The sequence below is a fragment of the Neolamprologus multifasciatus genome, chromosome 7 (assembly GCF_963576455.1).
Source record: "Neolamprologus multifasciatus chromosome 7, fNeoMul1.2, whole genome shotgun sequence".
NCBI classification, from domain to species: domain Eukaryota; kingdom Metazoa; phylum Chordata; class Actinopteri; order Cichliformes; family Cichlidae; genus Neolamprologus; species Neolamprologus multifasciatus.
The window spans coordinates 35987810-36001728 of record NC_140445.1 but is presented as its reverse complement, the minus strand read 5'-3'; the positions used below and the strand labels follow the sequence as shown (position 1 = coordinate 36001728).

The window sequence follows — 13919 nt, the reverse complement described above, 5'->3', positions numbered from 1 at the left end:
TTTCTCTGCTTCCTCGCTTTGAGCCTCTAACTCTTACCTCTTTCCTCCTTTCTCTCTCCTTCATCCTTAACTCCCCCCCAATCCCCCTAATTGCATCCAGGAAGCTGCCAGATATTGTGAGGTGTAATGTGCTGTCTGATTCCTCTCTAAGTGTTCTTAAATGATCACTATTTATTTGTCAAGCCAAGCGTTGAACGCTAATTAAGGAGAAATGCTTTGAACTGCTGTGTGTGTGTGTGTGTGTGTGTGTGTGTGTGTGTGTGTGTGTGTGTGTGTGTGTGTGTGTGTGTGTGTGTGTTTGCTGCGTTTGAGTAAAAGTGTGTGCTATTGGGTGTTTGGAGCAGTTAGAAGATGGAGGAAGTTGGCATTTGTGAGTGGATCCCTCGCTACTGCAGAAGTGTGTGTGTGTGTTTGCTGTGATCTGTCCCTGAGGTTTTTCTTACACCAGCATCATTTTAAATGACACACACAGACTCTGGTGGATTTATTTTACTGGCTGTTTCTCTGTGTGTTTGTGTTGTCATGGCAGTCCTGCAATTTGATTGGCTCTGTCGGCTTCTTTGATGCTTTGTTCTGTTGAAACTTGAAATAACTTTCTACACAAACATACAGTCTTATGTTTCATCATATGACACAGAGCAGCTTTTCTTTTCTTTAACTTCCTGCTTCCTTAACATTTCAGTATTTGAATATTTAGCCACAGAGATTTGGGTGTTTATGGTGTGGTGTGCAGCAAAGAGCCATGAACTTCAGCATTGAGGGTCTCCATGAGCTCCATGTTTGTTTCATGGAACACGTTTCTGGCACAGGGATGGTGGTGTGTCAGAACAGGGCTGCCCACCTGTAGTCGAGGGTAATTTGATATGATAACGTATGCTGTTGTCACATCTGAGTGTATCCTTCAACCTCCTGCTATTAACTCCTCCACTTTATTCTGTTTTAGCCATGCTGTATTCTTTTTGTCACTCTAATACGTCTTATTTTCCTTACAGTCCCTTCTTTAGTGCGCTCTTTGAATTGTGTGACCTGAGCCTGAGGCTGGAAAAACATTTGCTTATGCTTTTGTGCATTCTGGTTCACTGCCACAGCTCACTGGGACTCTGAATGGAACTGAACAATCCCAGTTCCACCTGTGATTTTCTTACTATGACGTGTCAAAAGCATTTTTTCACACATGCAATGCAGCCCAGAATTTTTGCTCCTAGTTGCAGGCTGCATGTGAGATCACATATGTCGATAAGCTCTGAATGTTCTTTAACCTGCCAGTTCCTGAGACTGTGTGATGTCCGACTGTGTCCAAACCTGATTCTCCTGACGTCCTCCAGAGCACGACTGAAAGCAACTAATACATCATAAAGGCTCCTCCATAAAAAAATGGTTGAAGCTCACTTGCTGTCTTTGAAAGCAACACACATTTTTGTTAGGCCTGTCCACTATGCCAGTGTGGTATTCAAACATGACCTACCTCAAATAAAAGACTAAAACTGTGCACGTCTGTCGCATATCATCACACCATTACCTCTGTGTTCAGCCACATTAAGGATATCATTTAAAGAAAAGGCTTGAAATGGGAAACTAGAATGAGGAAAAACACTTCTTCCACAACCAGCAGCCACTTCACTGTGCAGCTCTTTGAAGAGAGATGTAGAAGCTGCAGGATACACCAACACTCCCTCTCAGCTGTCAGCCTGAAGCAGTCAACCACTGACATAAAGAACAAAAATTACATTTATACTTTTTGTCCTTTTAAAAAGCCCTTTCTTTTTATCACATCCAGCAGATGGCATGAAACAATTCATCGCATAAAAAATTAACACGTCATTGAAGAAGCTCACTGATAATGTTGTTTTAAGCTCTCAAAAAAGAAGAAAATCATGCAGAAATGATTCTGAGTCAGTCAATCAAATATTAATTTCTTTCTTTTAAAGATCACTGCACTTATAGTCACAGTATCTGCTATATATATGTGTGTGTGTATAATGCAAAACATTACCTTAATATACCTTCAAGGTCATGTCCATGGCTGGGCAGTCTAGACCTTAAGAGAGCCCAGGATCATGCTTTGGCAATGAGGTGATAAGTTTAGTAATACTTATTTTAAATACACATCTGTAGATCAATAGAAAATGAAATATGATAAGGACTAATCTTTAGTTCAGCAGTGACTGTGAGCTTTGTGTGACTTCAAGAGTGGCTCACTCTATTATGGTGCTAGAGTGTCTTCCATGGTGCCATGGTAAAACTGCTGACCGTGATCACAGCAACAACCTCATGCAACCAAGTTAAACAACAAAGCTCTTCTGATATCCCACACAAGTCACATTTATACATTTCCTCATCAATTACTGTAAAAGAAGAAGGACAGTATGGTGGAGTGGTGGTTAGCACCATCACCTCACAGGCCTGGTCTGCACTGATATATCCTTTCACACTCCAGAGACATGCACATTAGGTTTATTGGTGACTAAATTAGGTATGAATGTGAGTGTAAATGGTTGGTTGTCCTGTCTGCGGTGCTTCCCACCTCGTGCCTCATGACACTTGCTTCTGCTAAGATGCAATACTGCACTACATGCAGAAGAGGATGGATGGATAGAAAAAAGGAAATAAGGAGGTGGTAAAAGCCATTCCAGGACAACTCGTGATTAACACATCCACTTTGGTATTTGTTGGGTGAACTTTAATCTCTGTGTACGTGCGCGCACGTGACCATGCAGAATCTGTAAGAAAAGTACAAGATTGATGGCACCAGACTCTTTCTAGTTTATGTTTGTAGTCTGAGTTCTATTGATGAATCACATCTTAACAAGCTTTGGTTGAATTCTAATGAACAGCTCATGTGGAGAGCAAAAGCAGGAACACATCTGGTGAAATGCAATCTCAAAACCATTGCACATCATCTGAAGACAATTTAGCTTTTTACATTTATCTGCATTCATAAATTATGACCTGTGAGTGGGAAAGCAAGAGTTGACCTGGAGATGAAATGGCTATATTGGAAGTTGACAGATTAATTGATGGGGTTCCCTGATTGGGTACTCTTTAAGAAAGATTACTTGTTTATGTCACTGGATGTGGAAAAAACATCCACAATAGCTGCTGCTAATCATCTAGGAATTCACAGCAAAAGCAGACTAAAAAATGTCCCAGTGCAGCATTTAAACAACACAATCAAATGGAAAATGTTATTCATGATCAGCGATATCAATAAATGGTTCAGCTGTTTTCCTCGCTGATACTGATGCTGTGCTTTTTCTTGGGAGCACAGCATCAAATGCTATGCTACTTTTCCCCTGTGTGGGTTAATCTGTCCCAGTTGATGCCACCGTAAACTTTGAAGTTTGATTTATTGATTAATAAACGCTAGTAGTAAATCAAAAGTAATATAAACTATATAATGTCACAATAGATTTAATTAATATGCAGCATATGCTGTTCAAAGTCCAGAGATCAATCAAAAATTCCCATAAAACAATAAAATTCCAAACGTTGTCCTAATTCGGCACACGTGCTGCTTCCAACACAGAATATTGAGCTTTTTGATGGGCACTATTTCTTTATTATTTAAGTTGTTTAATGGCGCCAACTGTGAGCTGCTGGTGGTTCTACTGTCTTACGTGAGTGTCCGGTTTTATTCCACTTGTCTCTGCTGGTTTTACAGTCTGTGGTAGCAGCCTCCGGGCCCCTCTCCCTCAGGAGTGTGTGTGTGTGTGTGTCTTTGTATATACACATGTGTGTGTCAGCTGGAGCAAAGCTGGCGTACAGGTGCGCCGCTGCCTCGCCAGCACTTCCTGGTAATTAATGACTTCTTCCTGCCTCTCTCCCTCTCTCGCTCTTTCTCTGTGTCTGTCTCTCATGGCTGCGATGGTGGAAATTGATGACATGTGAGCGTTTGCTTTTTCAGTCACACGAGGACAGAGTGGTCGAGTGGGAGAGGGAGCGATTTAGGGGAGAGAGACAGAAAACACTCGTATTTATAAGGAACGTCGAGCTTGTTGAAGCCAGTCAGCCATCCATCATGCCAGCTACTTTGTTCCGTTCTTTTTTATGCCTCTCCCTCACTCTTCACCGTCTTTTATTCATGTCCTCTCTTTCCATTTCCTATTTGCCGCTCGCTTTCCTCTTCTGCATTTCTCTCTGTTTCCGTCCGTGTCCATGCATCTTCCTCTCCCTTTCTCCCTCTCTCTCTGGTAATCTATCTTAGTTAATATCGTCTCTGCGAGCAGCTGGGTACCGGAGCCCAGTCAGCTCTGTGAGAAACAGAGCTCTGCGTGTGTGTGTCTGTGTTGTAGACACACACACACGCATAGAGAAAGATAATGACAGAGAGAAAACATGATAATGTAGAAAGTAAAACAGGAGCAGGGGAATGAGCGAGGAGTGAACCTGACGATTATATCAGGAGAGTACAGCTGGAATGATAACACTATGAAGATAAATCCCTGTAGGTCTACTCAGAGAAGGGAGCTGTGGGTAACTGTAGGTCACAGAGGAGCCGATGCAAGCGCCCCACAAATGTCAAGTAAGCTGATTGGCCCAACAAATCGCTTACCGCTGTGTCTATTGGCAGATTGTAATTTTTCAAAATTTGTGTGTTCTTCAGGTTTCAAAGAAGGAAAAAAATTCAGAGTTGCAGTTTTTAGCTCGAGAAATAACACCATTGATATGAAGTTAAATTATTTCCCAGAAGATCGCGCTTTATGGTTCTGATAATGTTTGTCTTTTCCTTTTAGAAGTAAATACCTGCAGTAAATACCTGCAGATCTGGGATCTAACTGTTAGCATCCAGCAGCACTAAATCATGTGAAAATGTTAAATATTATACCTGCCTACCTTACAATTTGGCACATCATGCTGCTTTATGTGATTTTGCATTCATCTGGTGTCAAAAATGTCAGAAAAAAGTTTCGGACTGGCTAAATGTACCTGGACTTCATAAGAAAAGATGCTTTTTTAAATAAAAAAATAATTTCAGAAGAAATGAAACATTCAGTTGATTATTAAAGTCTATTAATGTTGGAATTTTGTTCATCTCATAAAAAATTGTATAGATAACATTTCACTTCACTTAATATGGTATTAACTGGAAAGCCTCAGTTTGAGTACATTGAGTCTTCTAGATAGGCCGAAAAGGAAACGGCTCACAACGAGTTGTTTACAGGCTCTGACCAACGACTACCCGGCTCGAGAAGTGATGCGTCATGTTCATTCATTTGAAATTAGACCTATTTATCTTGTATGTTGAGTTTGGTTTACCACAGGTTTCAGGACCAGTTATAGATAACAACAAGCTGTAGTCCACTTAATTTTGTAACTTTTACTTTATTCTGTTTATGTGAATCCTGTTTAAAAAAAGTTTCAAAAACATGTTTTAGCACTGTAAGGAGTTCTTGGTTGAATTAAAAACGTGACCTAAACAATCCAAAGTGTATTTATGTGGCACATTTTAAGACAACCAGCACGGACCAAATGGCTGCAGCTCATAATGAAGGACAGACAACATCAAAAATATGTGCAAATATACACAACGTGAAACACAATATAAACTTGTTCGATCATTATCTATTACAGTAAATCCAAGACGGTCTAGGTTTGTAAAAAGAAGAGGACAGGCTCTCTGTTTTCTGTTGTGTTTTCATTTTTCTTTTTGTGATGCTTCACCCCCACTGAGAGGTCAAAGGTCACAATATCTGTTCTTTTTCTCATGATCCCACAGTAGCCACTTCACACGCTACACCTTCGTATCTGCTGGAGTAATACGAGCGGATAGCAAGTAAGATAAATGTTTAAGAGTCGCAGACGGCGAGACAAACGCACATTTGCTCTCTTCTCCAGCTTGTCTAGTTGCCGGGGTGACCAACCAGCCTGGCTCGATGTTTGAGGACGGGGAGAAAAAGAAAGAAAAGAAAAGAAAGGAAAGAAAAGCGACCACAATCAATGAGACCCCTTTTTGTTTTAGTGGGAACCTCCTTTTACCCCCTGACGACGCACACACACACACACACACACACACACACACACACACACACACACACACACACACACAGAAACACACAGGATGACTGAAATGGTGTGTGACTGTGTGCCTTTGTGTCTGACTCCCTCTGCCTCTCTCTGTGTGTGACTGACTTTATTTAAGACAAGGGCCCTTTTGTTTTAAGCCGGAGAATGGCTCCAAGACCGAGGCTGGCCCTGTAATTGGCCTACTTAGGCCCTGCTTAGCATGAGAAAAGCCTTCCTTGGCCCGGCAGTGCCAAGCTAACTCTTGTTTTCAGCCGACTCGCTGATCAGAATTCAGAATAGGGCCGAACACCCCCCCCCCCCCCCCCCCCCCCCCCCCCCCCCCCCCCCCCCCCGGCACAACCCTGAACACACTCCTCCACCCTCTGCTTTAAATACACTGCACACTAATTACTTAACGAGAAAGATTGGGGGGGGGGGGGGGGGGGGGGGGGGGGGCGCCTTCTACACTTTAACAGAGTGGCGGTGGAGTCCATTTAAAGGAGGAGGGGGTGGGGAGGCCGGCTCTTTTTTCACCTCTTTCCTCCTCACTTACTTTTTGTCCCACTTTCAAAAAAGAAAAAGAAAGAAAAATGACCCTCTCTTCCATTCTCCTCTCTGTCCTTTATTCTCGAGTTCTCTCCTCTCAGAATCAGCCCAGATGCCACTTGTTGCTGCCGAAATCATTGAACTTAATTAGCGGGACAATGTGTGCGCGGTTTGCTAAGTTTGAGCCGTAAACAGAGTCGCAGCTCTACAGAGAGGAGAGGAGAACATAAGTTAGAGAGCGAGGAGAAGTTAGACTGAGCCGTGAGGTGAACATCTCCACGCTGGGCAGCATGGGGTCGTTCTCATGGAGGTAAATACCATCACTAACCAGGGTTTCATTTGTCATTATCAGCTCGGTTTGAGGTGTCTCAGGTAGGCTGTGTCTACAGGAAGTGTCTTGATAAATCTACTGGGTGGTCATTTATGTGTCTGTATGAAGCTGAACTTTTATAGCGTTAGTTATGTGCTGTGTAGAAAGCTATGCTTGAAGATTTACTTGTTAGTGGAGGTATTATTTAAATTTTGGCTATTTTATGTATTTTTTTAAATGTTAACCTTAAAATTTGAGTTGTTTTTTTTCTTTTTCTTTTCATTTTCACTTTAAATTATTGTATCATAATACTGGCATTCATTAACTTCCATATATTTATAGTAAACCATGCATACTACTACTTTCTTACTTCCTAACTTGCGTTCTACTAAATATTATAATATTTCCTTTTTTGGTGGTGACACACACATTCAAAATCATTGTATTGCAGAGGAGATATGGAATAGAAGGTAATGATCATATAGAGGTCAGGAATCTCTATCAATAGTTGCATTTCATGTACATCTTCTGCATTTGATTTTGGCATAAATAGAATTTAATTAAGTCAGAAAACCGAATAATTTTAATTTCCATAAATGTTTTTAATTTATTAGAGCTAGCATTCCAACATATTAGCCTTCATGGCTTTGATCCTCAGCCTTTTCCATACTTGAGGTGAATTCCCTGTACTGGAACCCAATTCAGTTTTAAGCGACAATGACACGACTGCTGCATTTTAAGTGAATGCAACATTGCTGCACTGCAGTTGTGCACTGAAAGTTGTTATTACTGTCAAATTTGTGGAGTTTTCTGGCCTGTCTTGTGTTTTTGCAATTTGTGGGTCTTATCTATAGAGTGCTAATTTTGACATTTCAATTATCCTGCAGTAGCTTGACATTGTTTTCAGGTAGAGTTTAACTGGGCAGTGTATTCTGACTTTATTCTGTGATGTTTCAGGTATTTCTGCAAACAGTATTTTAGCTTCACTGAACATTTTAGATACAGTGTGTTAAACATTTTGATGATTTGATTCATTACATTTACGGACATCTAACATCCATTGTTATGTTCTTCAGGACTCCAGACAACATTTCAGTTCTGTTCTTTTAGCATTTCCATTATTATCAAAATACTTTTTTAAAAAATAAATTGTTCAAAAAATACACTGAATTGTCTATATTAATACCTTAATTAATACGTCTTTCCCCTTTCCGCCTAATTACTTTTCAAACGATTCCAATATTACAGAGAATAACGATACTACAATAAATTCTCAACAGTCTAACATGAACTTCACTGTCTGGTGTACAGTGATCAAAACCTTTTGTTTCAAGCGGTGTTCATATTTCAGTGGTCAGTTCTGCAAGTGATACTTAACTCTTTGATCCGCTGACACTTCTGATACCTTCCAGGTTCTGTTTTCTTGTTCCTCTACACTACAAAAAAATAAAAACATTCAGTTGTTACAAACTTACTTTGAATTTTTTTCATTTTTTTCTAATATTTTTATCAAGACAATGAAGTTGAGATGTTAAGAACAGTTCAAACAGCCTGAACTTCCCTTAAATCCGCCTGGTTTTGTATTATTTGGATCTAAAATTTAACACCAAGATACATCAAATAAATCTGTTTGTGAAGATGTGTATCTACATATTTTTTGTCAGGCAGTATTTGAATTTGTGACTAGCTGTTTCTCGCCATTGGCGCCTTGATAACCATCGTTTTTGTCTCTATTCACGGGTCCACATGATCACATGATTCCACTCGATGATGAGTTTGATTAACTCTCTCTCTCTTTCTCTGTGTCTTGATGTCTCTCGACCAGTCCATACTGGGTGGTGGTGAGTTGGGCTTGGGGAGTCCCGGTGCGGCGTCACCCACTAAGCCGGCCGGTCAGTACTACCAGCACTACAGCTCCAACCCGCGGAGGAGAACGCTGCACATGGACACCATGGGTGAGAAGCCACACACAAAGACACACAATATATTTGCTATAGACACTCACATTGTCCCAGTAGCTCCTTTCTCCATCGCAACAATTAAAAGAGGAGCTAAAGAGCACAAACAAGGAAACTACTAGACATGTTAACTTACAAATAAATAATAAATGAATAAATGAAGATAATACATCTAATCCTGTAGTTATTTTTATAGCCACACAAATATGTCTTTATTATTACATAGATTGTAGATTAGGTCGATCTAATGAACGAGCAAATGACAAGTACACACTCATTGGAAATCTCCATCCGCCCTGTCGGTACATAAAGTGGCTCCACGTGGGTCCCGCAGTGTGCAGGTAGTGTTACCGCTCAGTTACCTGCTTGTAGAAGCTGAAGCAGTTTAAAAGTCACCATAAGCGGCAGAGAAGAGCTTTATTTGACGTTTGTTCTTATTTGATTTCAGCGGCCACCTGTCAGCCAATTAGAAACCAGAACTTTTGATGGTTTTATTGATGACCAATCAATATTTCATATATGAGATTAAAAAGAAATTTAGGTTTCCAAATTTACAAACAGAAACGTTTCTTTCTTTTTGGTTTTACCGTGTTCTACAAAAGTCAGCTGGGTAGCTGGAAATTTTTTGCATTGATTTAATGAGTCATCATTTAGGTGTGTTGTTAGGTTGAGGTTGTGTTACATTGTGTTGGGATAGCCATCTGTCCAAAGAGGCTAAAAATAAGTATGACTAAGGTTTTTTTGTGCTGTTGTCATTTTTAATAAACAACTTGTGGCAATTTGTGGCTCCCACAAGAAATAAAACGCCTTTTTAAAATTCTCTTAAAACCATAAACATACAACCTTCTGAAATGTAACAATAAAATCAACCGTGACTATTAATTTTGAGATTTTCTCCTATAGGCTTTGAACTAAAGCTTAGACTAAAACAGCAACAAGAAAGCAGGATGTCAATAATCGCCTGCCTTCATTTGCATTGACACTAGTGAACTATTTTAACCTGGACACTCTAGAAGACTGACAAATATGTGACTGTCCTGTCTTTTCTGTGTGTGTGTGCATTTTCAAAGAGGTGTTTAGGAGAGGAAAATTCTGGGAAGCCTTTTGAAAAGCAGGACAATAGTGGCTGTGGAGGTAGCCTTGGTAGCGTTAGCCTTGAGAAGACACAAACACACGCACATGCACACGAGTCTCGAGGCCAATTTCTAAGGATGACGCTATTTCATTTTTCCAGTCTCACCTTCCAAGTTAATAGACTGCTTCGTCGCTCCCCTTGAGAGAAACCCTGAAAAATAATATAAACATGTCAAAAGCCGCACGCCCTGTTTTTATAAAACCAAAGGGGAAATAATTGACCCTGTCTCTTTTCGTATCCAGTCTTTGTGTTTCGTGCATCTTATTGTGTCGTACTTGTTTGCAGTGAAAGCCTCCTTTGTAAATATATCGGCCTCGCTCGTTCCTCTACAGCTCATCGATTAAATTCAAACGACCCAGGAAAAAGAAAAAGCGTCTTTTAAAAGACCAATAAAAGCCACTTTGCCTGGTAAACTCTCATCTATTGTTTTATTGTTTTTTCCCCCTCTTTTAGACATTCACACAAAAAAAGTGCGGAAGGTCCCTCCTGGCTTGCCGTCCTCGGTAAGTGATAACATGCTCTTTTTTGTGATATTTCAGATATTATTTCTGATCTGTTGTCTCTGCTCGAGTGCCATGAAGAGGCTGCTCATTCTGTTGTAATCCGCGAGCTGGTTTTGTGTCAGTAAAGGGTAAAGCAAGCGTTGCGTGGCTTTGTGACTCTGTGTACATGTGGATGATTATGATGCTGTTTGGAGCTGAGCTGGACACAAACAGCTGTTGGCTTTTTTGTTGTCACGTTGTTGGGTTTTTTTGTTTCTATTCATAAATAGTTATTTTTAGCGATTTAATGTCTGTTTTTTAGAAAACTCACAGGATAAAAAACACGAGATGGTGTTTTTTTTCATGACTCTGAACACATAAAAACTGTATATGTAAGGAATCTGTTTTATTTTTTAATTTGAATTGATTTGCTCAGTTGTATTTGTGACATTTTGGACTGAAACTCAGCAGTTGGTTTAAATGGATGGAGTTTTTCAGCAGGTATAAAAGGACAGAAAACCTAAAAGAAACTCAAAACTTGTTGAAAACGAAAAACTAGCACATCAGCTGGCTTTGGAAATCTGTGGAAAGGAAGATGCTGTCAGAGCCGAGCTGGAAAACAAACAGCTGTCGGCTTTTTGTCATACATGTGGTGTTTTTTGTTTTATTTTTGTCTTTTTACAAATCAAAAGAAGAAGAGTTTCAATTCAGACAAATAATCATATAAAGGAAGCAAAGATTCTGTTCTCCTGCATTAGGAAATGGAAGCTGAACGCAGATTTTAGCAAACAAACAAGCTGTTTTTGTAGACTTACTTTGTACTGGTTTCCCCAAAATATTCATTAGTTAGTTAGAGGAAGAACAAGCAGGAACACTCGTCCATCAGCTGAGAAAAAAAATCAACCTTCAATCAGATTGATGGTGGATGATGAGTTTAGTGCACCAAAGTTTCAAGGATTTGCTGTTTTTTGAATATTTGAGCTGTTTGCACTGCCAGAGATATCTGAGAGCCTGTGAATAGTTATTGTTCTTTGGCTAAAGCAGACTAAATGCACACTGGGAAAACTCCAACAGTAAATATGATCAAACTTACAGAGAAAAAAGATCCGTTTTTGGTGATTATTGGTTCCTCCAAAGCTGAATCGACCCCGGCTGCTGTTCTGAGGCCTGATGCACGGACGCTGTTTGACAAAGCAGCTGTTTCCCTTTGTGTTCCTGGAGTCTTCCTCAACTTAAGAATAAGAGCTTCTATTATTTAGTTTGTGTTTTCTTTGTTCACCTTTTTTGCACTCTTGTGTATTTTTGTCTTCTGTCTTACTTCAGTAACTTTCTTTTTCTTTGTCTTATAAATTCAGCATTTCAAACTGACATGTTATAGCTCTCTCACGGATCTGGCGCTCATTAGATTTATTTCTATCTCTTACTATGAGGTGTTATACATGTTGAGAGGTTTTTTTTCCTCGACGGTGACCTCATTAATGGCCAGTTAACGATGGCTGAATGTACGGCATGTCAGACGCTTCTTTGGCTCGGCGGGAGTCCGCCTTTCTGTGGCCTTGGCCTGCTTTGTCCCCGCTTCCTGCCTCTTTCCTCCGCCTTTCTGTATCTACATCAGCTTGCACCAGCGAGGAGAGGGAGGGAGGAAGAGGAAGGGAAAAAGGAGTGGAAAAAAGGAAAAGCGGGGAGGAAGAAGTGTGCAGTCTGTTTAACAGGTTAACCCTGATCATCTTGGGTGCATGTGAATAAAAACGTGACGGCAAACAGTTGCCACTGCCGAGCAGGAATTTACCATCCAGTTACATCCCAAAATATTACAAAAAAACTTTTTTTTGTAATATTCAGTTACTTTTACATTTCTTCAACTCCACAACAGGATTTTTTTCTTTTTCATCTTGATATCACTGTAACATTTATGGTGTAAAACATTGTTACAGTGGGAGCCATTGTTCTTCTATACCAGAACTAAAGACAGTAAACCCTGCAACAGTGAAAACTTTAAACCACTCCATCTGTTTCAACTTAGACCTTGTTTGTTCAGTGCTTCTTCTTCTTCTTCTTCTTTTTCTCCTTCTTCTTCTTTCTTCTTCTTCTTCTTCTTCTTCTAAAAAAGTTGCCTGGAGGGTTTGTTGGAAAGCGTTTATGTGTATAGTTTGCGTACACAGATTGGGGACTGAGTCCTGCATGCCACTCTTAAGTGAAAGATGTTGATTTGAAGTGAATGCTCACTGTGTCTTCCTAATCTTAAACAAGTGCTATAGATATTGCGGTAAAGACAATGAAGAACATTGGCAGCAGCCATTGTCTCCTTTCATATCTTGATAGAGCTTTACCACAAGACTAGGCAAAACAAGGATTGGACAAACCTCACATCAAGACCGACAGATTTTGAGTATACATCGTCTGACTTATGACACATCCCTGCAAATCCCTGTAAATGTGATTGTTTGCACCAGTTGCACAATCTCTGACACTTTAGGATTTTTAGGAATTCTGCTGGTGTACTTCTTGAAATTCTGGTATTGACAGACAGCTTTCGTTTATAAAATATTTTCAAAATAAAAGCACAGTGTGAATATGTACCCTGTAGAAATAAATCTGAAAATGCAAAAACAAAAAGTCTGACGAGTTAAAACTGGAGTTTCTGGTTTTAAATGATCTGGAAAATTCTCGCCACACCACAGTCCTGCACTAAAACATGGAGTGCAGCTTGTGCTGTTTATACGCAGTGAGATTTGCCCTGAAATGGTCAAACTATGGGACAGCAAAATCTTGATTAATCATGGAGCACTTTAATTAAGCTCATTTAAACTTCCTGTTTATTTACCAAATATTACTTTGGTAGTAAAACTTAATGCTGTTGATCAGTGGTGTCAGGCAACTAGATCTAAAAACTAAAGATTAAAATTTCTACCCATACCAACTTTACTGTTGGCTGTACCTGAAAGATCGGCGTAGCCATCAAGATGTCACCCGATTGTTGGTGAAGTCCCACCATGAAACCTCAGACTGAGGGACTTTTGCTGTTGCCATGTTACCTTTTTAAAATCAGATGCCATGAAAATGGGGCACATCTCACTGTGAATCCAAGAGACACCACCTTGATATATCATCATTTTCCAAAATAGTTTCCAAAATAGGCTTCATGTTGTATTTAGCATCCCTTTAAGTGACAAATTCGGCCTATAAAGTTGTCAGGAAAGTGTTTTTCTACATACACACAGACTGTAGGCAGGTTTTAGCCAGCAGGTTGGTATTGATTTCACTTTGATGCTACGTTCATCTTTAATGTCGTGATGGAACGGGTTTGCACGTTCATTCATCACAACTGAATCAGAAATAATTGACTCCTAACTCGTAATCGACTTAGCCGTAGTTCATGTGTTTACCTTAGCATTTGTGACACTGTGTTCCTCTCAAGGCATGTTTGCTGGTGCAGATCAGTAAAATGTAAACAGGACAGGGTTGGCTTGTTGGGATCATTTTTG

General features: G+C 40.0%; 1 protein-coding gene and 1 long non-coding RNA gene across 8 annotated transcripts in view; one reads left to right on the top strand and one right to left on the bottom strand.

The window, feature by feature from the left end:
* LOC146514693 (uncharacterized) overlaps positions 1 to 13919 on the bottom strand; it is a 332360-nt gene that overhangs the window by 61629 nt on the left and 256812 nt on the right. The window lies entirely within an intron of this gene.
* Positions 1 to 13919, top strand: part of tcf4 (transcription factor 4) — a 249336-nt gene that overhangs the window by 124278 nt on the left and 111139 nt on the right. For 6 of the 7 annotated variants that reach the window (XM_085166088.1, XM_085166086.1, XM_085166089.1 and 3 more), the window contains 2 exons: positions 8685 to 8814; positions 10406 to 10455. In XM_085166088.1, coding sequence (XP_085022214.1) covers positions 8685 to 8814; positions 10406 to 10455 — 180 coding nt within the window. Of the gene's footprint in view, positions 1 to 6495; positions 6860 to 8684; positions 8815 to 10405; positions 10456 to 13919 lie in introns of those variants that run through there. The other variant, XM_085166091.1, reaches the window with a different exon arrangement.